This window comes from Tauraco erythrolophus, chromosome 23, assembly GCF_009769465.1.
Source record: "Tauraco erythrolophus isolate bTauEry1 chromosome 23, bTauEry1.pri, whole genome shotgun sequence".
NCBI lineage: Eukaryota > Metazoa > Chordata > Aves > Musophagiformes > Musophagidae > Tauraco > Tauraco erythrolophus.
Window position 1 is genome coordinate 547,194 of NC_141487.1, and position 25,523 is coordinate 572,716.

The 25,523-nt window shown below is 55.4% G+C and overlaps 3 protein-coding genes across 4 annotated transcripts; all 3 read right to left on the reverse strand.

Annotated features, from left to right (window-relative positions):
- Window positions 1-1,713: 1,713 nt before the first annotated feature.
- Window positions 1,714-4,168, reverse strand: C1QB (complement C1q B chain). Of its 2 annotated transcripts, none has more exons than XM_086625685.1 (3): window positions 3,998-4,168; window positions 2,642-2,801; window positions 1,714-2,288 (listed from the first exon to the last, which is right to left on the reverse strand). In XM_086625685.1, the coding sequence occupies exons 1-3, from the start codon at window positions 4,166-4,168 to the stop codon at window positions 1,714-1,716; spliced, it is 906 nt and encodes a 301-aa protein (XP_086481811.1). The 2 variants fall into 2 exon arrangements, with proteins under 2 accessions (XP_086481811.1, XP_086481812.1); XM_086625686.1 differs by lacking the exon at window positions 3,998-4,168 and adding an exon at window positions 3,951-3,968.
- Window positions 4,169-5,618: 1,450 nt separating this feature from the next.
- C1QC (complement C1q C chain) lies at window positions 5,619-7,278 on the reverse strand. Its single transcript, XM_009983055.2, has 3 exons — window positions 7,259-7,278; window positions 6,417-6,606; window positions 5,619-6,193 (listed from the first exon to the last, which is right to left on the reverse strand). Exons 2-3 carry the CDS (start codon window positions 6,595-6,597, stop codon window positions 5,637-5,639), a joined length of 738 nt encoding a protein of 245 aa, XP_009981357.2. The 5' UTR covers window positions 6,598-6,606; window positions 7,259-7,278; the 3' UTR covers window positions 5,619-5,636.
- A 1,674-nt stretch (window positions 7,279-8,952) lies between these two features.
- Window positions 8,953-10,628, reverse strand: C1QA (complement C1q A chain). The gene is made up of 3 exons (XM_009983056.2): window positions 10,608-10,628; window positions 9,659-9,830; window positions 8,953-9,521 (listed from the first exon to the last, which is right to left on the reverse strand). Exons 2-3 carry the CDS (start codon window positions 9,819-9,821, stop codon window positions 8,953-8,955), a joined length of 732 nt encoding a protein of 243 aa, XP_009981358.2. The 5' UTR covers window positions 9,822-9,830; window positions 10,608-10,628.
- Window positions 10,629-25,523: the final 14,895 nt, after the last annotated feature.

Here is a 25,523-nt window from a genome sequence, read left to right on the forward strand (position 1 = left end):
TCGACTGCTCCTTGGTTTGGTGTCTTCTGCAGACCTGCTGAGGATTCAGGAGACTCAGCTGGCGTATGCTGCCCAGCCTCTGTTTTGGGGCTCAGATACCTACCCTTTTCCTCCACCTGTCCTGCTGAGCCAATTTTATTTGGGATGCTGTGTCTCCAGCTGCAAAATGGCATGAGCGTTGTGGCTGCATTCTGAAAGCAGCCCAGTGCTCCTGCACAGGGCGAGCTTTAGGATACAACATCTAACATCCCTCTGCCGCGACTTTCTGGTAGGAGGTTGAGATCTGGGGAGACAGAAGCCACAGATTTCGCTGGGGGAAGAACAAAGTGGTGCTGGGGTGCTGAGGACGAGGCACTAATCCTGCCTGGTGCCTCCTCCCAGACTTTACAGGCAAGGCAGAGCTGAGCCTCACACTTCTGCTGGGTCCCTGCAAGCTTTGCCCTCCCAGCCTGTGGGACAGGGATGCTCCCGCTGGGAGGTGAGGGCTGATCCAGCCTCCGGTGCCACCTGCCGGCAAATTGTCCCGGAGAGGAGCCGGAGCCTTCAAGCTGGTTGCACCGGTGCTGGTCACTGTCCTGCGCTGGGGCAGGGAGATATGTGCAGCCCAGAGCTGTGGGGCCCTGGACCCACAAGCAGATCCCGAGAGCTCAGTGGCGATGCTCTATAAAAGCCTGTCCATATCCCACCCCTCCACACACTCGCAAGACCCTTTATCACCGTCCCCTTCATCCAGCCCCTTTCAAATCCCAGACTCCCACAAAAATTCTCCTCTTCTAGGTCTGGAGTGCCCCGTGTACACCGCTATGGGCTTCACACCCAGCAGCTGCCATGGCTGGGCTGGGGGCTGAAGGCAACCCACCCACCCAGGCACAATGCTGGATTGTCACCTGCCTCTGGGACAGGGACATGCTTGGGGTCCTCAACTCTTACTCATCTTGGAGGTCCTTGGGCCCTTGGACCTCCAGGTGGGCTGAGCTGTGTTAGAGGTCTTGCACGTGTCAGTCGTCTCCTTGGATTATGGGGCTGCTCTGGACCCTGCTCAGCTGTGCCAGGGGATAGCCATGTGCCCCACACCTCTTCCCTCATGGCAACAAGCTCTGGCTTCCTCACATACATATGGCTCATCTTTCCACAAGCTCTGACAAGCTTCTGGGGATATTATTGTCACCACCACCCCCTCACCCCCCAGAAAAGTCTAAGAGAGTTTGTTGTCCCCCAGATCCTATCAGCCTCAGGGCTCTCCAGTACAGCACCATCTCCAGCATCTCCTGGTCTACCACCAGTACCCAGTGGCCCCAATTTTCCCACTATGCCATGTGTCCTGCCCCCTACTAGAGACCAGGCTTCCTCTCTGTGTTTTCCTGGGACTTTCTCTGGGTGGGTCTGGAAGGAGATACTCAGCGTGTCTGCAGCAGGAGCTGCCTGAATTGCCTGGCTCTGCTCAGCAATGATGAGATGCTGAAATGCCCAGGCTGCACCTGGGAGTAGAGGAGGTAATGCTCTGGGTGTCTGAGCATTATCTGGGGGGATGGAGGCAAATCCTAGACAGGAAAGAACCAGCAGCACAAGGAGCTGTCATTTAATGTGCAAGACAGGTAGCAATGGGCTTAGGGCACCAAATCTGGAGTGAAGAGTCGCTTCCAGGGGAGTCCTCAGCCCTGCAGGGACCAGCCAGCAGCAGGGGAAGGGCTGCAGAGAGACACCGTCGGTGGGTTAAGCCTCGGGGAAGATCAGAAAGCCAGAGAAGATGCTGTCGGACCCTTCGATCCCCATCAGGGAGTTCTTCTCCGTTGGCTCCAGCCAGACGGACTCGTTCGCTGCCAGCTTGAGGACCACCCCACCCGTGGTGACCTGGTAACTGCTGTGCACATAGTCGCAGAAGGTCACCACCTTCTCGCCTCTGCTGCCACCCTGGCCCTTTTTCATCCTGAGGCACAGATTGCCCCTGGAGGTGACGTGGTAGGTGAGGTAGTAGATGCCCGGGACCCGGCAGATGAAGCGGCCGTATCGGTTCTCGTAGTGGCCCTTCTCGTTGGTGATGATGTGGTTGAAGCGGATGGGCTGCTCCCGGCGTGGGTAGGAGCTGATGGTCCGAGCAGCAGAGAAGGCAGACTTGAGGGTGGCCTTGTAGTCACCAGGGTCCCCCTGAGGGCCAGGGGGTCCCATGATACCTCGGAATCCCTTTGAACCCGGGAGACCAGGGGGGCCAATCTTCCCAGGGTACCCCGGTGCTCCTGGGTCTCCCTTCTCCCCTATGACATCTGCGTGCTCCACCTGGCCTGGGGGACCTAGAAAGCAGGAGGAAGAGTCATTGTGATGGCAGCTGAGCCCCGCTGGTCTGCAGAGGGAGCACTGGGAAGGAAACCACCAGTATCTGTGCTTGGATGTGGGTCAGCAGAGACCCCTGCCCACTCGGCATGTGCGACACTCCCTGGTCTCAAGCATCCTCCCTCCCCAGGTTCTTCAGGGTGCTCTGGTCTGTCCAGCCCTTTCTGTCCCCAGGCATCACCCCACCTGATAACACCCCAAAGGGACAGGTGGAAAATGGGTGGCTTTCTTAGGACCATGTGCCTGGCACCGCCTTTTCCCACTCTCACTATTCACAAGATGACATTTTCCCCACCTGCAGCCTCCTCCTTACCTCGCTCGCCCTTTATGCCATTCTCCCCATCTCTGCCATTGCTGCCAGGCCGTCCTGGTGTCCCTGGGATGCCTGGGATGGTGCCATAGGTCTCGCAGAATATGGCACTTGCAAGCTGTCCTCCAGCCAGGCAGATGAGCATCACCCACATGGTCTGCATCTGCTGGAGCACAGAAAGTTGTCGAGGGTCTTACCTTGGCAGTAGGAGGGATGGGGAAGGCATTCTGTGCTGCTCTGAAGGACAATGACTAGAAGTACTTCTGGGTGATACCGTCAGGGAGGGAAATCGTCCTACTGCAGAGCCAAATCTGCTCACCTGGTGGCCTTGGACGGACCAGACCCTTTGGGCATGGGAGGGCTTTACCAGTGCCCGGAGCTTCAGCCACGTGAATGTCTAGGGACAGGTGAGCCTGTCCCAGAGGTCTGATGTCCAGCCTGGCCATGCTGCTGCCACGGGCATGTGCCACAGGTCCCTACTGCTCTGAGTCCGCACGGCTCCCTCAGAGGAGAAATTCTCCATCCCATCTGAGGACCACACCTGCGGGTTAAAATCCTTCCCCAGGACAGAGCAGTTTCATCATCTACAAGGAGACAGCTCTCACTCTCCACCAGCATATCTGAGAGACAGTTTTAATCCTTGCAGATGGCAATGGAATCCCCCCAGATCTGCCCTCCTAACCCCTGTGGGTTCCTGTTGTGTCCTGCCACATGCCTGCTTCATCCCAGCCTTAGTGGGACAGACATCTGGGCTGCCAGTCTCTGGGGTCCCATCTTCCATCTGCCCTCCCTGCATCCCACAGCTCAGCTCCTTTCTCCAGCTCCTGGTGCAGGTGCACGTGTGGTAAACACCGGGCATTTGAGGGCTGTATTTGGACATCACATCACCCCAGCCACACTCTCTGGCTTCAGGTGGACTTTCCCAGCACTGAAATTCTGGTGTCACCAGGAAAAGAGGTCAGTGAGCTGGATTCTCCAGCCTCACCAGCTCCAATTTGGATGTGGCAGGTACAAAGACTGATCCACAGGCTCTCAGCCCAGGTCTGGGCAGACGACAAGAACATCTCAAGGCAGGAGACCACCCCCAGTGCACCTTTCAGACTGATGCTCAGTCCCTAATCACCCTTCTGGGCTTTTGCCATCTCCCCTTTCCTCCAGGTGGAGCAGGAGGGATCAGGATGCCCCATCAGAGATCTCCACCACCCTTAGCCCAGCAGCCCCCTTTCCCCTCTTCCCCAAGCCACAGTGAAGTGCTAGTGATGCAGGGGATGACTGTCACCCTGCTGCTGCCGGGTTCCCCACGTGTTCCTACCTGCAGGGAGGAGCTGGGTCTCAGCCTTGCCCACAGCTTGTTCTTACTTTGGATGTCTTGTTGCACAGATCAGGAGATGGAGCAGGGCACACCAATGTCCTGCTTGGAAATGAATGTGGTGGGAAGCAGAAGTTTGCTGCAAGGGCTGTTGTGAAAGAATCCGGGCCACATCCCTTTTTTATCTTTAGCTCCTGCCCTTTCTTCTGTTGCACTTTCATATCCGACTCGAATGCTGCCCATCAGCTCAGCAGAATGTGCTGTCCCCAAATAACACCCTGGGGTCACTCAGTCATACAGCTCTGACACCAGGGAGCAGAGGGATGTCTGCTCTGCCCTGCAGGGTCCCTGGGTCCTGCTCAGGTGTTCTTGCTATGGGGAATGCTGCTGTGAGCTCCAGGCAGGTTTGGGTAACCCCTCAGGACTGCAGAAATGTCCCTGCACTCAGCTAGCACCCCTCAGGCTTCTCTGCACACACCCAGCTCTGCTGGGAGGTACCAGCAGGCCCAGAGGATGCTACAGGATCTCAGCATCCATCACCTTGAATTTGTCCCCCAGGCTTTCCTGAATGTTGCAGATGGGAAGTGATTGCACCCTGCGGTAAAAGCATTTCCAGTTCTGCTTTCTGCTGATGCCTTGTGGAGGTGAAGCACAGTAGGTTCACTGGAGATGACCTCTTTCTCCATCGTACAATGTGTGTCACCAGGAGGAATCTCCATTGGGTTTTGATGGCTCTGTATTCTCCAGAGCCAGGAGCTCCTTCAGTCTGGCTCTGGGAAGCCAGTGCTTCCCCTGCCCTGTCCCTGGTGAGGCTGGAACCCTGGGGATGTGCCAGCCACCAGAAGCATGGCCATGTGGTTTGCCGTGGTCTATGTTCCTCTGCAATGGAACTGCAGCTACTTGGAGGGGAAGGGGAGTATTGAGGCCCCTGCCTGGAGCAGTCTTGGTCCACCCTAGGTGGAGCTGTGTACATGGGCATGGGAACTGTCCCCTTCCTGCAGTCAGTGCTGCTGAGGGTCCTACCCCGCCGACCAAGGCCAAGGTTGTCAACAGTGTGTGATGCTCACTGGTGCTGAGCACGGCTGAGCCAGTGAGGACTCAGGACCTTCCTGACACCACGCAGACGTCCAGATGTCATGCACACACGCACACGCACGCATGCACACCACATCTGTCTGTCCACACATGGGTTCCACCTGCAAAAGGCAAGTCATAGAGGAAAGAGAGACGATGAGCCAGAGGCACTGGGGAAGGATTTATTGAGACTTTCCACAGCTGGGTCATAGCAAAGGTGCTGCTGCAAGCCTGCTCCAGGACACCTCTAGCTATCCCTGGTGCAACCCCAGGGGAAAGGGGAGAGACACAGAGAGACCTTTGGCTCTGGCTGCAGAAGGCAATGCGGGGTTATCAGGGTGGATGCATGTGGCAGAACGAGCAGGACCCCAGGGGCTTGGCATGATCACTCTGGGTGCAGATGCATCCAGACGTGCCGGTTCCCTTCGTTCAGCAGCTGCCTGCTCTCAGTCCCCAGGCCAGGAGGCTGTGGCTGGAGGCTGAGGCTGATTGCCTTTCTGGGGCTTCCCACCCAGCAGAGAATCCTGGAGCATCAGCAACAGCCTGGCAGCGAGCAGCAGCATTTGCAGGGCAGGGCGAAGAGGCGAGCATGCTGGGGTGGGCTCTGGTGGTCCTCTAGTCTGGGAAGAGCAGGAACCCTGAGAAGATGCTGTCAGAGTTGCCAATGCCCACCATGCCATTGTAGTCGTTCACCTGCAGCCAGACCTGGTTCCCAGCACTCAGGTGGAGGAGGACCCCACCAGAGCTGACTTGTATGGTGTTGGTCTTATGGTCACAGAAGCTGGCCATCTTGCTGTTGTTCTTGTACAGGACGACGCAGAGGTTGGATGTCAGTGAGGTGTGGAAGACAAAGTAGTAGAGGCCGGAGAGCTTGCAGGTGAACTTGCCTGTGGTGGTGTTGTAGTCATGGTTGGTGTTGGTGATGACATTGTTGAATACCACAGGGACATTCTTCAGGGGATGCTCGCTGGTCTGCCTCGTCACCGAAAATGCTGACCGCTGCTTCTGTTTGTAGCTGCCTGGCATACCCGGCGGTCCAGCAAAGCCCATCATCCCAGGGTCTCCAGGGGGACCAGGGGGACCGATGAGGCCAGACTTGCCTGGTGAGCCAGGGCTGCCCATTTCCCCTTTCATGCCCTTGGGTCCTTGTGTTGCAGAAGTGGCTGGGATGCCTGTGGGGTGATGGGGAGTCGGTGTCAGTCCTCCAGCCCCTTCCCCTGAACAGGAGAGGGTTGTTTCCTCTCTCCAGCCTCCTCCCCTCCTGTCCTGTCCACAGAGGGTCCTGTCCACAGAGAGTCCTCTCCACAGCCTGCAAACCAAGGCAGACTGGCCACGGAGGACTCAACCCTCCCGGCCCTTCAACAGCCTGCGTGGTTCCCCTCCTTGCACACTCACCTGGCTCGCCTTTGGCTCCCTTCAGCCCATCCCGGCCATCCTTGCCTGGTGCACCTGGCATGCCTGGCAGGCCTGGAACCCCATAGCAGCTGTAAGGGGCATCTCTGGTCACGGCAGACCCCAGATTCAGAAGTAGGAGGGTGAGGGCCAGATGGAGCTGCTCCCAGAAGCTTTGCCCCATTTTGGTGCCCTAGAGCATGGAAAGGGAAAGAAAGTGTTGGGGTGAGGGGCCATGGCAGAGTGGCATCCAGGCCATGGGCAAAGGAGGTACTGTGCTATGAGGCTGGCTGCAGCAGGGACACCTGCCTGTGATGGCTGTGCCCTCAATGCCCCCCTCCATACCAATTGCCAGGCGATGGGAAGGAGGATATGTAGAAACGGACCCCGGGCTCATCACCAATCCCAGGGGAGCCCCCGATGGCACAGGTTGGACTTTCAGTCTGGTTGGAGCCATGAGATCTTGTAGTACCCATGGCCAGCCCCAAGATCTCCCAGCCCAGCGCCCCAAGCCCTCTGCAGATCCGTATGCCACTGTGGAGTGTTGTGCCACGTCACGCAGAGGCTGGAGCTCTCTGGACCCGGCTGATCTCACCCCTCCTGCAGCAGCAGCTTGGCTTTCCTGTCTCTGTCCATGGGGATCAAGCCCCCATCAGCTGAGGTGTCCCTGGCCCAGGGGACTGGGTCTTCCCCCAGCAAGGACAAGCGTGCATTTGCCCCCACGAAACGTGTGCAGCCTGGCAGTGCCTCTGCCTCCTCCACTGGCACAGCACTGCACTGTGCTGCCGGACCCCCAGTCCTCGTGCAGCCCACCCCAAAGAGATGGACCCTGCAGCATCTCTTACCGCTGGTGAGGGGAGCAGGGCGCGGGATCCTGCGCTGCTGAGCCCTGCGGCTGCTGCAGGCACTGCCTGCCGGCACAGCACGGCGTGGGGGACTCTCCGTGGCACCCTCCCAGAGGAAGTTGCAGAGTTAGGAAAGGGCTCTTGGGGACCCAGAACTCCTAGCTGGCCACCAGCCAAGGTTCACATCCTCCTGCCCAATTGCTTCCTCTAAGCAAGCACTTTCCTGGCTGTCCAGCGAGACCTGTGCCAATGCCACCAGAGCAGCAGGGTCTGGAAGGACAGACATGGGATGAGCTGCTGGGAGGAGATCTGCCACAAACCCTCCAGCCGCCATGGGGAACAGCCCTCTGCAAATCGCCTGCCTTCTCCCCATCCTTAACTCATTTCTGGGCACAAGGGCAGTGAGTGGGTGAAGAGCAGACCCTCATGCCAGCTCTGTGGAGTCAGAGACATCTGTGCAACGAAGGGCTGGTGCAAGGTCTTCGCCTGGCTCTGATGGGAGATGCTGCACCCGTAGGAGATGAGACTGAAGGACACTCCTCCTTGAGGGTTTCTGACCCACAGGCTGGCTGTCCTCTGCACCTTGCCGTGTGCTCCACCAGCTCTGCTGGGTGCTAGATGCACTGGGGCCCCAGCATCCGCACAGGTGACCTGACCTCCTCCTCACTGCTCCAGCAATGGAGACATTTGACTGCCTGGCATGTGTGGAGCAACTGTGCCAGGGTACGGCACCTGTGAGGCTTCTTTGTTGCTTTCTGTCTGCTTGATATCTGCCCAGCCTGGTGTACTGCCTGGTAGTCTCACCCCAAGCCAAAAAGAGAAGATCATCACCCCACAATCCACCACCATCACCCCACAACCCCATCAGTCCCTCCTTGCTTAAAGCCCGGAGGACCACAGCTGCCTTTTGCCTGTCGAGGAGAGTTTGGGTACCAACAGAGGACCATGTGGATGAGGTGCATGATCTGCTGCCTGTATTTACCCTTGTACAGGACAGCTAGCTTGGACTCACCAGGAAAAGGACACACATAGGCTAGTCCCAGAGATTTCCTGTTCCTTTAAGTGCCAGTACTGCTTGTACACTTGTCCCCTCCTGTCCTTCTGCCTTTGCACTTGGGATCCGTGCTTGGCAGGGGCAATCTGGAATCGCTTCTCTCCCTGAGCAGCTTGGGAAGGGGCAGAGGACATTGATGGTTTGGGGAAGACGCGTGAATAGGAAAGAAAACTCAAGAGGCAGTTGCGGGAGAAGGGTTTACTTATTCCAACAGGGAAGACGTGAGAGGCAGCAGTGGCCTGGCACCAGAAGGGGGTTTGCAACGGTTAGCATAGCAGAAGCAGTGGCACACGGTGATTTCCCACTCAGGAGCAAAGAGCCACAACTGGTGAAATGTGCCAGTGACAGCCCACCGAATGTGGGGTCTGAATGCCCGGGAGGAGAAAGGGCTGCTGGGGCCAGGAGTGCTCTGGCTCTGCGATGGAGCGGGCAGGCTGAGCGCAGAGGTGGCTGCAGTGGTGACCCACAGCCTGGCGCTTCGTGACATCAGTGGAAGCACAGGGCCCGTCTGGCGGCTCAGTTTGGGGCTGTCCTGGTTTGCTGTGATACGAAACCACCCCACACGCTCACAGCGGGAAAACACAGGCGGACACGCGTGCCACGATGCTCTGGTGCGAAGCAGGACCGGGCCGACGGTCCGTCAGCCCGCCTCCGGGAACAGCATGAAGCCGCTGAAGACGCTGTCTGCCTCGGAGCCGCTGTAAATGGCGCTGCCCTTGGCAGGGTCCGTGCTCACAGAGACCCGGTCGCCCACGGCCAGGCTGAGCACGCTGCTGCCCGAGTTCACCTGCAGGATCTCGCGGCTGTTGTTGTCGCAGAAGGTGACCACGTGCTCCCTGTTCTTGGTGATGCTCAGGCAGAGGTCCCCGCTGGAGACCACCTGGTAGGCGAAGTAGTAGAGCCCAGGAACACGGCAGGTGAACTCCCCGGTCTGGGGATTGTAGGAGGTCTCCTGGTTGGTGATGATGTTGTCAAACACCACCGTCCTGCCCATGGACGGTGGGGAACTCCGCGAGGCGGAGAAGGCAGGACGTGGCTGCTCCAGGATATTGCCAGCCACCCCCTTGTATCCCTTCGGCCCCAACTGCCCTGGGGGCCCGGGGAAACCAGGCAAGCCGTGGTAGCCCCGGTTACCCGGGACGCCAGGAGGCCCTGGATCACCTGCATCCCCTTTGAGTCCCTTGATGCCCATCCTCTGTGCAGATTTCCCTGGGGAGAGGAGGTGAGGAGCAGCAGTTCATGCATGTTCAGCATCTCTCAAGCTGCTCCCACAGCCTGTGATGCTCCTACCAAGAGGCTTGAGGCTCCCAGGCCACCCGCACTGCACATCCCCAGCTCCCCCTCACCTGGCTCTCCCACGTCACCCTTCTGCCCTGGCCTCCCGTCAAGGCCAGGGATGCCCGGGAAGCCGTCCTTGCCATCCGGTGCCCGACACATGCCGTCCTCAGGCAGGGCCATGCCCAGCACTGCTGCCAGGGTGCTTGTCACCAGCCAAAGCCCGGGCTGCATCCTGCCTCCCTACGAGCATAGGGGTGGGGGAGTTGGAGACGGAGGCAAGCACACAGCAAACACACGGGTGCACCTTGGACACAGACATGCAAGTGCTCTCATCAGATGTGTGCACAGACCTACCGTGCCACCCATCTGTTGGCCAATACAGATAGCCGGATGCTACTTGAAATGGTGAAAATAAGTTTATGGAGGGATTTTGAGACTGTTCCCTTGCGTGATCTGAAATCATTGATGTTACTGAAAATCTCTGATGTGCCTGTGGCAGGGCTGTGGGATTGGAAAGCCCATGACATAAAGCCTTTGGTGCATGTCCTGGGGATAGGTGGTCACCCGTCAGGTGCATGCAGAGGATGCTTCTTCCAGTGTTGGGGGAGCAAGCACTGATGTATGGGGCAGTGGTCCCACGGGAGGGAGAGCAGAAGTGAGGAAGAGGTGCAAAGAGACACAACAGAGGAGGGAAAACAGTAAAGGGATAAACAGGCAAAAGGGATCCAGATCTCCAATACACAGCTGGGAGAGAGGAGAGAGGTCCTGAGAACAAAGACCTACCCCAAAATGTGGGGTACTCAGCCTGGGACAAGCCTGAAGAGCCTAGTGATGTCCACAATCACATGAAGCAAGGACAGATTCCTGCAACCCCCTCTTCCCACCATCATCTTCTCTCTCTTCTCCTACTTTGAACCCTTGTGGAGGGAGGAAGTGAAGAAAGGAGGTGTCAGGGAGCAAGGACTGGAGAGCAGTGGCAGAGGAGGCATGTGTCCCCAGCTATTTGGCATGACTTACCTCCTTGCTGTGGGTGAATGGGTGAAGACAGACCAGTCTGATCAGCACCTTTGTTTGTTGGAAGCTCTTCCTTGGGGGCAAGGAGGAGGAGGAGCAGGGTGGGGGGGATGTACTTGCATGCACGGTGGTTTGCCTGCTTGGGAAAGAGAAGTGCCAAGTTTCATTTTCTCTGCATGAGAAACTTGTTCCCCTTTCCATGTTCAACCCTGGCTGTGCTGGTCATAGTCAGGGAACAGCTTGGTCAGCAAAAGTACGGGACCACAGGGTTCCCAGCCCATCCCAGCAGCACGGTGCCCACAGTAGGAACTGGTGGTGACTGGACACAAAGCAACACAAAGGTGGAGGGTGCCCAAAGCTCTATCACTGCAGTAGGGGACAGGTGATGTGAGCCCTAGGTGGCACGGCCATCCAAGGGATGAGGCCAAGGGTTGAGGCCCTGGCTCCCAGTCAGGGCAATGGGCAGCGTGCGGCTGTCACTGGTACCCAGCCTTGTCATCATGGCTGCTAAGGGCTGACCCCTCCAGATGCCCATCTTGGCACCACACTCTGATGGAGCAGACCTCCAGCAAAGGCATCATTGTTGCCTGTGTGGCTCAGCAGGGCCTCGAGCATCCTTGATGAGACATCTCCTTCACACTGCCCTCCCTTCAGTGTTTTGAGGACCTTGTCTCTGTAGCAGGATGAGAGAAGATGGGATTTCTGGCACCCAGGTTGCTCCCAGTCCCCTTTGAGTGGCTACGCCTTGCACCAGCCAGACCTGGGCACCTCCAGGAGCTGCATGTAGCCTGACTGAGACCCGTAAAATGAAAAAGCCAGTGCTTCACACCACCAAGCCCGGGCAAGGTACCCAAGGATCCGCATTCGGCTCTGCCAGAAAAGAGCCCAAAAATGCCACCAGTACCCAAGCTCCACTGCAGCAGGGAGCAGAGGGGTAAGACATGCTGCAATGACCCCAGCAAGTGAACATTCCTGGGACCCTGAGGACCAGCCAGGCCACCCCACAGGGGACACAGTGCATGGCTAGGAGCAGCTTTCTGGTCCATACCCACCCAGAGGCTCCTTCCAGGAGCCCAGTGGCAAGCTGCACTGACCTTCGTGAGAAAGCAGTGTTGGGATCTCCAAAGCAAACAGAGCAGCAGCTGAGGCTGAGGAGAGGAAAGAGGACAGTGTGCAGGCCCAGGATCAGAGTGGTCTCAAGGCCAGGAGGAGCTGGCAAACCCTCCATTCCCCCTGCCCGCCACCTCAAGTGGTCCCAGAGAAGGTGTTGCATTGTTTCCAAAATAGCTGAAAAAGGGAATGACTAGTATGAACCCAAAAATTGGCCTGAGACCCTTGCCAGATGAAACTTCACTTATCAGTGCATCTCCATTAATAATTACCTTTGGAGATCCGTCACTGAGCTGGTCTTTAATTCATTGAATATGTGCCCTCTTAATGCAATATAATACACGTTTTTAATCAAAATGTCAACCTGTAATAAATTAGATGCCCAGAAGAAATGCAATTTTATTTTATCAGCAGAGTTCCTCTACCAACCAGACCTGTAATCACGTCAAGAAAAGATGACAGGTGAGTTTGAAAAGACCTACCTTCCACAAACCGATGTTTTCGGACAGCGATTGTATTCCTGCCCTGTTGCCCTTTGTTAACATACAGCCAAAATGAGACCAGTCCATCATTTGGTCCAGGATTGATCAGCGGCTGTGTCCTGGTGCTCCTGTGTCCTTTGTCCCCGACTGTCCCCTGAACTCCATTTAAACGCTGGTTACGGGTTTCCAGCGCCACCTGCAAGCTGGTGTTGGTCCGGGCCGGCGAGGCTCCGGAGCAGCGCTTGGCCCCACTCACTTGGCTTTCAGTGCTGCTGCGTTCAAGCCAAGCCTTCCTCTCCCATCCTCTGAGCTTCTCCTCCTCCTCTTCGCGATCTGCAGCTGGCACACTGCGGGGAGCCGTGGGTGAGCCTCGCGCGGTGCCACCCCGGGGGCGCCTGCTGCCCACATCTGCCGCACAAAGCCACCCCCCCCGTGCCCTCGCCCCCTTCCCTTCCCGTCGGGGCGCCTCGGAGATGACGTACCACGAGGTGGCAGTGCTGCCTCAGCTATGGCGTCACCGGCCCGTCACGGCTCCTCGTCCTCCGCCGACCGCAGCGGCGGGGGGGGGGGCGGCACCCCCGGGGGTCCCGCACGCCCGGGGGCCGCCCCGCGGGGTGTGCAGCCGCAGAGCGGGCATCTCCGCCCGGCACCTGGCATCGCGCGGCGGGAGCCGGGATAACCCAGCTCCCTCCCGCCAGTGCCGTCCGCCCGAGCTGGGAGCAGCTTGGCACCCCCGAGAGCCGGGGAGAAGCGATGTCTCCTGGGTGAGGACCAAGCCGTGGTGGAAGGTGCGAGGGGTCGCGAAGCCCTGGCAGTTTGTCCCTGCTGGTACAGGTCCAGCAGCATCCTACTTGCACCACCACCAGCGTGGAGAAGGGGCAGGGACGACGGAGGGAACCCCCGGGTGATACAAAATGGGGACAAGCCCAAGGCAGAGAGGGGAAAGTGGGTGTACGCTGGAGTAGCCAGAGGATGCAGGTGCTCTGCAGAACCTCAGGTGGCACCAAAACGAGCCCCAGAGAGGACAGCCCCCTGGGCCTGGGGAGACCTGACTGCTCCAGTGAGCATCTGTATCCTCAAGGTGCCTGTCGCTGTCTCCTGGCTCTGCTGCAGACCCCAGACCAGCCTTACTCCAGATGGATTTTACCCTGAGCAACCCTCCTTCCTTTCAGGATGGGCCACGGGGCAGCTCCTTCACCTCCTTGCTGCCCTCCCACCCAGTGGTGACAGGCAAGACAGGTCAGTGCCATCGCAGCCTTGCACCCCTTCACCGAACAAAAATGACCCCTGCAAAGCCTCCTCCCTGCATCCCCAGTGCCCGCGGGCACACACGAGCTGCCTGACAGCAGACAGCAGGCAGAGATGCTCCTCTGCTGCCTTCCCTGCTGGGATCCCCCGGGGTGCTGAGCGGTGACAGGCAGGAGCTGCCAGAGGAGGATAAATCAGGCAGCTGCCACCTACCTGTCACCGCACAGGAGACAGGGACAAAGGCAGCTGCTGGGACATCAGCAGTACTGGCCGGTACCACACATGCCTCTGCTGCCAGTCACCAGCATCCCAGTCTGGCACCACACACCCACGCAGGAGGTCAGGACAGCTCAGAGCATCCGTGCTTCTGCAGTCACCGGCGGCTTAATGATGCCCAAATAACCAAGCCCGTTTCACTGGTGAACTGTGACCCTTGCTGCTGATCACCAGATAAAATTCCCACCCGATGAGACAGGGTTTGCATGAATTCTGCAGACTCCCGTGTTTCGATCAGCGAAACAAGGAGCTGGGATGGTTCAGGTGCCCTGGGAGGATTTCCTGAGATGTCAGCTGAAAATCAGGCTACAAGGCCACTTGCCGTTCATGTCAAAAGTATTTTAATTGCTGTCCCAGGGGATGTATTGTTCCTGTGACAGGTGCTTACACAGAACAAGTGCAAGGAGCAAAGGCAGGTACAGGATTTAAAAGCCAGGATTTCATGCTCCAGCCCTTGCTCACTGTCTCCTGGCATTGATGCACATCCCTGTTGGCTCATGGGATGAGAGGAGATAGATAAGTGCTGAGCAGCCCTGGGCAATGCTGGAAAAGCTTGTCCCATCCCTCCTCCTCTTGTTGTCTGTTGAGGATGTCAGGGCTTGTCATTGTTCGATGTCTATTGGATAATTTGGCTGATTGTTTCCCATTCTTTAATGTAGCTGTTATTTATTTATTTGCTTGTGTAACAAGCAGTTCCGGATTGATCACTTTGGCATGTAAATTAGCTCCTCTAGTGCTTGTCACTGAAATTTGTAGATTGAGAGAGTTTGCAATCAAACACAGCCGGAATCTAAATTACAACATTTCAGGCAATAATAGCAGGGAGAAGACAGGAAGGATGTGCCATAAATAAGACGGGATCAGAGCAGGGTGCCCAGAGCTACGCTGACAACACGCCAGGAGCCCCGAGGCGCACAACAGGAGCCCCTGCTTCGCAGCGCCGAGGTGTGCCTGGCAGGGCTGGCGTTGCTCTGTTGCTGGTTCCCCTGGGGGACAAGGGCAAACAGAGGAAGCAAAAGTTTTTTGGGAATAGTAGCATCTGGCCCGTGGCCAAGGACTACTCCCACCATCTCTGAAGAGGGCTGGTTAGCCTAGCATGGTGAGAAGCATGCAGACAAGGACTATGAGCTGCAAGGAGCATCTGGCCTGTTGCACGGGATACTGATTTGCTTGCCACCATGGCTCACGTTTGGCTTCTTCCCACCACTCGGGGCTCCGTCTAAAGTCAATGTGTGCAGCATCCAGGATGCAATTCTGTCCGTCTCAAGGTCAGTAAGAAAGATCACTCTAAGATAATTAAAAGAGATCAAAGTGCCATAAGCCTTCCAGCAAGAAACAGGCACTGCATCTGGGCTGAGGAGCCGAGAGCCGTCCAGGACCTCTGCAAAGCTAGGGGAGGAGTGCCTGTACCACTCTGTGGCAAGGCACTCCTGGCCTGAAGTCCAGCCAGGAGAAAAGTGATGTTCAGCAAGCACAGTGCTCTGACTCCCAGCAGGGCTGGTGAAAGGACCCCTGGGATCTGCTGTCCAGCTGCTTGCTCATGGCAGCACTATTCCCAAAACTAGATCAGAGTGGCTGTGGCTTTGCCTACCTGAGTCTTGAAACCCCTCAAGGACAGAGATCTCTCACCGCTTTGAGGACCTGTCTCAGGGCTACACCACACTCAGGTGAAGAAGCGCTTCCTAATGTCCATCCTGAATCTTTAAAGGTCCAATGTGTGACTGCTGCTCCTTGTTAACATTTGGTACTAGTGAGATGTGTTTGGCTCTATCATCCTTGCAATTGCTCCAAGGTACCTGCAGCTGTGATTAGATCCCACCTCACTCTCCTCTTCACCTGGCTAACCACAGCCCAGCAGTTGGCCTCCCCACTGCTGATTGTAAGGATGAATAATTTCCCTTCACCTTGGCCACAGTCTCCCTCATGTAGCAGTTTATCTTATCTGTGGTTTGCTCACGTTCAACCTGGTGTCAAATACTCCCCACCCCAACCCGTTCCCTGCTCCAGCAGTGGGTCTCCAGCTTGTTCACGCCATGTGCAGAAGATGATGCTTCTTGTAGGCACAGAGGAGAGAGTTCACAGTATCTCCTAAACATCCTCAGGGGTTTAAAAAATGGCTTAAAAACTATAAAGCAACTGAAAAAAAAGACAAATACTGTTCCTTCGTTCTCTCACCTCTTGGCTTTATGCTATGGGCTCAGGAAACAAGGTTCTGAGAGACACCTTGGACAACATGAGACTCTGTTTCAAATCCAAAGTGATGGCCATATTGAGAGGAAGGCACACGGTCCTCCTCTATGGGCTTTGTGTTTTGACTCCTTGGTCCTGGGTATGCGAGGTTTGCACTCTTTGGGGCCATGAAGCCATGGCAAGACCATCACAAATCACTCCACCAGAGAGGGGTTCTCTTTCCAGTGGAGTGGGGACCACCGTGCATTCGTTTGTAACAACATTGTGTTTTCCACTGGGCTGAGATGACCAGCACAGACCCTTCCTGGACCTTGTGTGCGGCCAGATCCTGACAGCTGCCAGAGCATCGCGTGCCCTTCCCAGGCTGCTCTCCGTGCCATAGTCTGGTTTCCTCGACATAATGCCTTGAAAATGGAGTGGAGGTTTCCTGCAGGTGAGCGTTAATGTTAACTGGGTCAGCGGCAGCTGGAGGTCCGTTCTGGCTGGAGACTATTACAACCCATTTCTATTACAACTCACTTTCCACAGTGGCTTCTCCGGGAGCTCGGCTTCCCTCTAACTGACCTTGGCTGCCGGATCGATCGGAAGTTGCAAACTCAGTTCTCACGTCTGCTCAATTTGGATGGTGGCTGATTGCTGTTTCGGAGGCTTTGATTGCCGTTGCTTCTGGCCGGCGGGACCCCGGCGGGCGCCTCGCAGGCACCATTAGCCAACCTCCAGCTTAGCAAATTCGCTGAGGAAAATCCCAGCCAAGCTGCAGCAGCGCTGCAGAACCAGGCCCGACGTTTTCAAGGCGAGGAGGTATTCAGTCTGCAGTAGGCTGGCGGTCGCGATGCCTCCTTGCCTCTTCTGGCCTGTGCTTGAGCCCTTCGGCAGCAGAAGGAAGGCTTTGGTTTTGGTAGCCCTGGTTGCCAGGGCAAGCAGAGGGCAGCAGCAACCTCAGCACTCATGTGGTCCACGCACGTGCAGCATCCTCTCAGGTGCTTTCATTAGCTCAAAAGCTCATTACGCTCTGCGGGCAGATCCCAACCTCTCTGCTTCTGCAGTGCTCCCTCTGAGTTCACTCTCCTCTTCTCAACCACCTCCATTGCTTTCCAACCAGGAGACAGCCCCGTCCCAGCTCGGGTGGACACTTTTCCACTTGCAGTGACATGAACTGCTCAGGATCCTCTCCTGCAGGCACTGCCTGAAGCCCTCTCCCTCCTCTCCATAGGCAGAGGTCAAACCCACGTCCTTGCTGCCAGCTCAAAAGCAAATCGATCAACATCTAGGAGGCAATTGCAGTCCTCGGTGAGTCTCTGTGTGGGGGGCAATTGCATGGCAGCCGCAGCACCGACTCTCTGGCCTGGAAGTTATTCTTCACTCCAACTCTTAATTTCAGAGCTGCGTTGAGGGATGGGAAGACTTCTGGCTTCTAATTAATTACTGAGTTCCATATAATTGATGCAATTTACTGCCAATGTATCTGTTTTATTGCACAGTGGAGAAGGTCATTCTGTAGCACTATTTTCTCAAACACTCTAGTGAATGGCCATAAGCCATGCCCTGAAACTCATCTCCAAACTCCAAACCCAGGGGGAAGTTTGCACCAGGAGACAGAAGAGGACTGTTGTCCTGTGGCCTGTGCCTATCACCAGAGCTGTTCACCCAGGAGGTCCCTGGAGAACCACGCATGGTGCCAGAGGAGCACAGTGTGGTTGAGGGTGGCTGCCTCTGGACAGTGGGTCCTGGTCTGCTGGATCTGAGCCTGGTGAACATAGATGTCCTAGCATGGGGACGAGCTCATGCTGGCACATGCAGGACTCTACGTCTGGGCTTCATGCGGCATTTCATGTTACACAGACCGGGTGTTTTTGTTTCCAGTTCAGATTCATCCTGTAATGGGACATATCTGTCCACATTAGTCTTCCTGAAGAGTTTTTAGGAGCCTCAGGATGGGCAGATCAGGCAGCAGGATTTCTCCAGTAATCCCCAAGCTTTTCAAATTAATTTATTTGGGGAAGCCATGGAGCCTCTTGTTTGCTGGAACGTACAAGATTAACAAGTTGTGTCTCTTGTTCTCAGTCCTGAGCTGGACAGACCTCCTGAGCTGGACAGACCTCCCTAATCCCCTAAATCCTGTATTGATGGGACCGTGCGTCTGTGCCTCTTCTCAAGTGTCACCTGTCCTGCTCTGGTGTAGCATCCCCTGGGTAGGGCCATACCCTTCCACTTGGAGCCATGCTGATGTGCCTCGCTGGAGCTTAAGAGAGGATTTTACTGAGCCCTTCAAATCGTCTCACTCACTAATTAATGACCGGGTTTCAGTTTCGGAACATGCACTTAGATAAACTGCAAAAGCGCATTTCATTAATCTTAATTAATGATTTAAATACTCAGAAGCCTCTGCTAAGGCCCTGTGATTGATGGCAGCTAGCTGGCTGTGTCACCATGCGTTGGTCCCTTGGTATCCCTGACTGTACGTCGGGGTATGAGCATGGACCCTCCTTGCTTCCCCCTTCAGATCCAGGCCGGTCACCTTTCTGGAAGGTTTTAGATAGGTGCTTGATCAGAAAGTGAATGAGTGACAATTCATACCTCGTGCTAGACAGGATGTCTTCCCTGAATTTAAACTCTGTGTGTGGCTGTTTGTGCAGCCACAGCAGCGGTGCATGTCCATAGCTAGGGCTGGTGAAAAACTGGCTTTGCAGACCACTGAAGGGGAAGAGCTGGGCAAATCGGGCAAGGATTTGCACTTCAGGGCCCTACAAAGCACTGTCCACACCTCTGCAGAGCTTAGACAGCCCATGGCCCCAAAGCCTGTTGTGTGTCATCCTGCTGGACGTGGCACCAGGAGCATTTCCCAGTGCTGAGATGCTGAGGAAAGACCTTCCATTAGATGCTTACATGCAGGTGTGAAATTGCTCATGGAAACATGAATTAAGGGGAGGAAGGGACTCTCCTGCACTGCCAAAAACCTGCTGCTGAGTCTGAACTTGGAGACGGCACCTGCCTGCACCTTGGACCTGCACCTTGCCTGTGCTCCACTTGCTGGAAGGGCTCTGCCCAAAGTGGTCCCTCCTGTACTCCTGGCTCCTGGAGGGGTTAGGATAGAGGTATCTGTCACACTTAAAGGTGAGAGTATGTGATAAAAGCTCATCTGCACACCCACAAAGGAGCAGAAAGAGACAAGGCAGGAGAGGGAGCCCAGACAATACCCTGGGGCTACTCCCAGACTTAATCACAGAAGAGCCATCAGCCCATCAGAGGCCAATCTCCACAAGTCCAGAGGAGCACAAGGACACAGTGCCACTTGGGAACCCACATTACAGACTCCAGAGGAACAACCACCTTGTTCGAGGTCTCAGCAGAGCCATCAGCCCCAGTGAGTTGTGAAACCCATCACCATGAGTCACTGGGAGCAGCTGCCCAGGTCACCTTTTGGATCAAGGAGGTTTCTGCCTAGAGGTGTGAGACCCATCATGGGATGCAGAGGAGGAGCATTTTTTGATTTATTATGGGCAAACCGAGTGTCTGAGCCCAGCTGCTGGAGGGATCCACATTGCATATACGTGTGTGTGAATATATCTATGGACTATATGTATATTTTCTCACTAGTGGACTGCCATCCTGCTCAGCCAGAAAAAGGAGCAAGATGAGGCCGTTTGATGCTGTTGATGTTCGTGTGGGTGCTCCGAGTGTCTGTCTATGACCCTGTGAGGCCAGCCAGGTGTGTAAGTATATAGGGATATATGAAGTACATGTGTGCTTTGCTTCAGCCTCACTGCTGGTTGGACCTGGGGACATGGAGCAGCAGCAGCCTCACCTCTCTCAGCTGTTGCACCTGACAATATGTTTCCCACTAACAATGAATACTGAAACCAACAATTTCACAATGAAGAGATTGAGAATGAGCAGACGAACCACTTGCACTGGCATCTGCTGCAGACCCTGAGTGCTGCATCTGCTGGATAAACAGACAGGGAGAGAAAAATCCCCTTTTTGGAGAGAAGACCAAGAGACAGCCCATGATGTTGTTCTTCCAGGAGATGAGCATCCTCCTGCCCCTCTGGGATCTCGCTAGCTCGGTGCGTGGCACGCAAAGCCTCTCCTTCAGCATCTCACTTAACTTTGTGGTTTGGATCTGGAGGTGAGAGACTGTTGTCTGCAGCCCTGCGGTGATATCTGCTTGACTTTTCATTGAAACCTGGCTCCTCAGCAACAAAATCATTGTTCCCGCTCTGGCCATGCCCTTCTCTCAGAGGAGAATCAGGAAGGGATACTCCGTTCTTTCAGATCCTCTGATAAAGACCCACTTTTTAAAGCCCCACTTCCTCAAGTCATGAGATAAGTGTAAAACTCAGTTGTTGCCTAAAACAAGTATATTTTTGCCCATCTGGTGATGGAAGAGCCCCAAAACATTATCAAAAGGCTGCTGTTAGTTTGGACATCAAAAGGTGAAGATGAGAAGACAAAATCAATGATGGTTCTTAAGCCAGGCCTGATTTGGAGGTCTGCAATAAGTTTGGGGCAGAGCAGGGGGCCCACCAGCACCCCCAGGGTGACACTGAGGAGCATTTCTGGATTTCTGGGAGGCTTAGGGACATAGACTATAGGTGTCACTTGGGTGAGGTGCCTTTGAGGTCCAGATGTGTGCTGAGGGGCAGCTATGACCTTCTGTATGCCCTGTGTGCCCAGTGCTGTGCCCGGGGATGGTGAGCCTTCTCTCATGCTATGCCCCAGGTCTGGGGGCCGCAGAGCTGACAGCCTGGCTGTTGGGCTGCACGGCATCTCCTCACCCATTATTAAATATCACACTTTGCTTTGGACGCTGCTTAATTTCTAATCAAACCTGTTTGCCCATGGTTGACTCCAAGCCCCCAGGGCTGTACTGCTGAGGGCTCCCGTGTTCCTGGCATCCCTGAGGCAGCATTTCTCCTGTCCCTTGCTGCCTCAGCGTACTCAGGGCAGAGCTGTGCTTTCTCATCCATCTCCACGAGGTCCTTGCAGGGGAGGAACAGATGGGAAGCACCAGCAGGACATCCACCCCGAGGGAAAGCTGGCAGGACCGCAAGCTGGAGAGAAGCACTGCGGGGCATCCGTCTTAACCAGACACCTTCCCCTTCACGAGTGCTGGTGATGAGTTTGCACCAGTGCAGCTCGCCGTGCCCTGGGAGGGCTCAGCCCAGCTATCTGGGCAGCCCCAGAGCCCCGCGGGGAGGCTCTGCTCCTGCACATGCGTACGCAGATTTGCAGCTGACCGCAGCTGGTCCTAAATGGTCCTTTATGGGATGGCCCCTGTGGGTGCAAACTCTCACTCCAGTGACCGAAACCCAGACTGTGGAAGGAGCTGTTGCAGTCTGATTGTGCTTGGGGGCATGTTATTTGGGTCAGACTGAGGACAGATAAATAATCTGCATGCAAAGTGCTTTCCTCATGCACAGCTGGCTCACATGACAGATACAGGAATCAGGGAACTGGGGAAGGTTTATTATACCTGGGATTATAGAAGTGTCTGACAAGTGCTTACTGTAAGCCGGTCAGAAGCAAAGGATGCTCTGCATTTTGATGAGACCCCTGCATGAGCGAGCAGCAGCAGCAGTCGGAGAAAGGCACCGCTGGGACTCGCTTTCCTTGTGGACCCCAGGACTCGACAGCATCAACGGGCCGGCCTGCAGCCTGTGCTGAGCGGCCACGGAAGAGCGGGGAAGGTCGCTGGAGGATGGGGACGGTGCCTGCACACACATCCCAGCCTGGATGGGCTGTGCTGGGGATGCTGGTTGGAGATGTAGCTGTGTCCCCTATCTGTGCCTGGTGTGTGAGCACTGAGGCACCTGGCTGCAGCCCCTTTTCTGGCTTTCCTACACCTTCTCGGTGAGCTGCTGCCTGCGCGCCTCCCTGCCTCCTTTCTCTGTGCGGTAGCTCTCCTGCGACAGATGCACATGCACCCTCTGCGATGACAACTAACAGGGAGGAGAGCCAGCTCCAGCTGGGTGGAGGAGCTGGAAATAGCCTTTTGTGAACCATTTTTAGCAGTTCATTTGGAGTTGTGTTTTGCCAGCAGAACTTCTGCGTGCTGTCTCTCTCTCTTAGCGGAAGGCTGTTATTATTGCGAAATGAAGCAGTTGTACGCAGCTCCTCGGGAGTGCGGAGCCAGTCATGCAGCAGGAGGGATGGAGGCAAGCACAGAGAGCACCTTCAAAGTGCCATTATTAATTCACACTCACATTCATTGTAATAACACCTTGAATCATGGCAAACTCGGCTGGTGTTAACCACTCGGTGCAAGCAGTGGGCTTTCCAGGGGAAGAAGCTTGTGCAAAGGAGAACACTCGCTTTGCAAGTGCAGCTCCAGGCTTGCTCAGCAGAGCAAGTGTGGAATAGTACTGGTCCCTGGCAGTGATGGTGGCTTTGCTTGTCACATCAGGAGGGACGGGTCCTGGTCCAGTGGTGATCCCAAAGCCCTTGTGCCTTGACTAAAGGATTAAAAGACAGCTGCAGTTTGAAAAGTAGAAGAAGCAGGAAAGCAGCGTGGGTTTTCAAGCTTTTAATAGATTTTTACACTTAACTCCCCACTCTGGGTCTGCTGGGAGGACTGGTCCTGAGAGCCAGGAGAATCAGCATGGATTGCAGTGGGAAGAGCTGCCTGCTGTGCATCACACGCACAAACAGAGGGTGCTCTGTCACGGACAGCACACATGCAGGGTGTGTGCAGGCACAGGCAAGCCCAGACGGAGTCAAACACACCACCCCGACACGTGAACGGTTTGTACACTCTGTAAACACGAGTGATGCCACCCGCACTTGTGCACGGGGCTCTGTTCACACACCCTTGGCGCAGGGCACAGCGGGAAGGGTCGCACAAGTGGGTGCTGTGTGTGGGCACGCATGTGATGGAAACATGAAGTGTGGCAGGAGCTGTGGCACGCACACACACGTGGATGCACAAACATGCTCTGCAAGTACAGGTACAGCAAGGACAGTCACATGCTCCCATGCCTACATCCACCACAAGCTTTTCTCCGGATCTAATTCGTTAAGGCTTATAACTCAAAATAGAGTGATGTTTGTTTTTTTTTTTTAAGAAGTATTACACCAGGGGAAAACGCACCTGTGACAGTGGGTGTGTTTGGCACAGGTATTTCTGCAGCCAACCCACAGCTCATCCTTCTACCTGATTTCTGGCTGCTCTGCCAACAGGACAGGTTGAGGAAAGCAAGTCTTGATGGCTGCTGGCAAATCTTGGAGAGAAAATTTAATGGCAGTCCCAGAAGCCAGCCTTCCTGGCACTGGAATTGTTTCTTGCCTGCTGCTGGGACAGGATTATGGATAGTTGCAGCAGGGTGTTCATGCTCACCCTCTCCAGGCCAGCTGTGGAGGACATCTCCCATGCACGCTTTGCTCTTTGTGTCTGGGGTATCACCCCAACAGCACTGGGGATGACTGGCCAGCTCTCCCACAATCTGCAGTAACATCAGCATTGCAAATGGAAAAGGAGCAGTTTCTGAAAGCAGACTTTCCAAACTGGTGGTGCCTGACAGGACCAGGATTGATGATCTGACTAGAGCTGTCACAGGTGAGGGACAGGACACCCTAGCCAGGAGAAGAGGGTTGCAGTTTAGGGAGAGAGAAGGAGAAGAAGGAAGGGCTGAGAAGCATCCTGCAGTTCTTGAGGGGTTAAACCTGCAGCCCCAAGGACACGGTGGGTTAGGAACATGCCTGAGCCACATTTGGGGGGTTTCGAAGGCGGGGAGAGCTGGACAGAGTCCCCCAGAAAGGCTCAGACATGAGGCTGCAGCAGAGCTGGGCACAGGGAGATGCTCTGGACCCAGCACAGCCAGGTGGGGACGGTAGATCCTTCCAAAAGCACTGGCTGATCAGAATATTTGCATTGTTTTCCTGGCGTTTTCTGAGGCACTAATGAAATGCTTTGAGGCATAGCAGGAGCGGCTGCGCTTCCTCAGCGCAGGAACGGGCAACGTCTGTGCAAGGAAGGCTGCTCTGCGTGCTGGGTTATTAAGATACATTATTTACACGAGGCAGAGAGAAAGCAAGATGTGCGAGCAGTGGTGACGGTGTTATGCTGCATCCTGGTTAAGGTGGGCTCATTTCAGAAACACGCATTGTAAGAAGGCCAGAGGCAAGGTCACGCTTCAAAGGCTGGGAAGGGCTGGTCACACTTACCAGGTGGGAGCTGCATCCTGGAAAGCAGTGCCCTTGAGAAAGGATTGCAGGTTGCAGCAGGCAAAGGCGCTGTTGGCGGTGGCTAACAGGGCAAATGCAGCGCTTGTGCGAGCAAGAGGTGCTGCAGAGAGAGATGACCTCCCTGCCCACGTGTCCAAGCCCTTGCAAAGGCTTTGATGTGACCACTGGCTTTCACAGCATCAAGGAGAGGATGTTTAGAGTGCTGGAGAGCAAAGGGGTGCCTGTGTCAGGCAGATGTGTGCAGATGTGCTGGGGAAGGTCAGGCACAACTCCCTTTGTCAAGGGAAGGCAAAGACAAACCCTCCAGACCTGGGCAGATGCCTTGCATGGCCTGAAGTGTCACTTAGATACCAGGTCTACAGAGGTGTGATCTGAGACCCGCTGCCCCAGCACAGTCCCATCATCACTGTCGCCTCGTCCCACGGCGCAACCAGAGCATTTCCGCGTAAGGCGAAGCAGATGCTCATCGATCAAAGTTGTAGCAAAAGATGGTCAGGAACAGGCATGAGGACCAGGAACTAAAATGTGCCCAGGGGAATGAAACATGCAATGCAAATATGAATACACCTATTTTCAGATACATTTGCTCATACAAACCACTGTGTGCTAGTCACCCACTGCCACAAGTGAACATCCTCCTCCTGATCCCACCACTCCTACTCCACGTGCTGCCACCGTAATGGCTCAGCCTACTGCTCCAGGTCAAAGCAGAGGGTGGACAGGATGGGTGAGGGGAGGCCAAAGTGGCAGGAACGAGGGCAGGGAATGAGGGCAGGGGACAGCATCACGTGATCCCCATGGCTGGATAGATGCAGGGCATGCTCCTTCCTAATCCTTTGTCTTCCTTGTGCCCGTGGAGGCCACGTGCTGTGCATGGTGGAAGGGAAACCTGCTCTATGGCCATTTGAGCATGGAGCCAGCACTGAGCATCAGGATGGCCACCTCAAGGGGGATGTGGGTGATGCTGATCAGTGACCGTGAAGCTCTGACTTGGCTTGAGTGTTGGCTTGAGGCACCTGGAGCTGCAAGTCCCTATTCGTATAGAGATGCTTTGCAGTGGCATCTCTCATTCCTCTGACACGGAGGAGGTTCTGCACTGCTTCCCTCACACAGCACCCATGTGTGGGTCACTCCTCTCTCTGACCTCACTTTCCTGCTGCACGAGCTCTGCAGAGGTCCAGGTCTTGCCGTACGGTGATATGGCAGCGCTCCACTGCTGTACAAGTGCTGGCTTTCGCAGCGAGCTAATTCCGGAGTCACTAATTTAATGATGATTAATGACAGGTACACCATCCTTTCCTTCCTCCCTTTATCGATTGGGAAAAAAAACCTGGAGCGGAGCCAGAGATTAATTAATTCTCTCAAGTGGAGGGGAAAGTAATCAGACTGAAATAAGATCGAATTTAGGACTCGTGGGTGAGCAGGAGGA

Bases quoted from the DNA above. Each gene is read 5' to 3' on its own strand.
- C1QB (XM_086625685.1), bottom strand. From the start codon at position 4,168: ATGAAAGTGCAACAGAAGAAAGGGCAGGAGCTAAAGATAAAAAAGGGA. The intron at 2,802-3,997 runs GTAAGAACAAGC...GTGCTCCAGCAG, and splicing joins TGTGCAACAAGACATCCAAA to ATGCAGACCATGTGGGTGAT. The intron at 2,289-2,641 runs GTAAGGAGGAGG...CCTGCTTTCTAG, and splicing joins TGGCATAAAGGGCGAGCGAG to GTCCCCCAGGCCAGGTGGAG.
- C1QC (XM_009983055.2), bottom strand. From the start codon at position 6,597: ATGGGGCAAAGCTTCTGGGAGCAGCTCCATCTGGCCCTCACCCTCCTA. The intron at 6,194-6,416 runs GTGAGTGTGCAA...ATCACCCCACAG, and splicing joins GGGAGCCAAAGGCGAGCCAG to GCATCCCAGCCACTTCTGCA.
- C1QA (XM_009983056.2), bottom strand. From the start codon at position 9,821: ATGCAGCCCGGGCTTTGGCTGGTGACAAGCACCCTGGCAGCAGTGCTG. The intron at 9,522-9,658 runs GTGAGGGGGAGC...TCCTCTCCCCAG, and splicing joins GGGTGACGTGGGAGAGCCAG to GGAAATCTGCACAGAGGATG.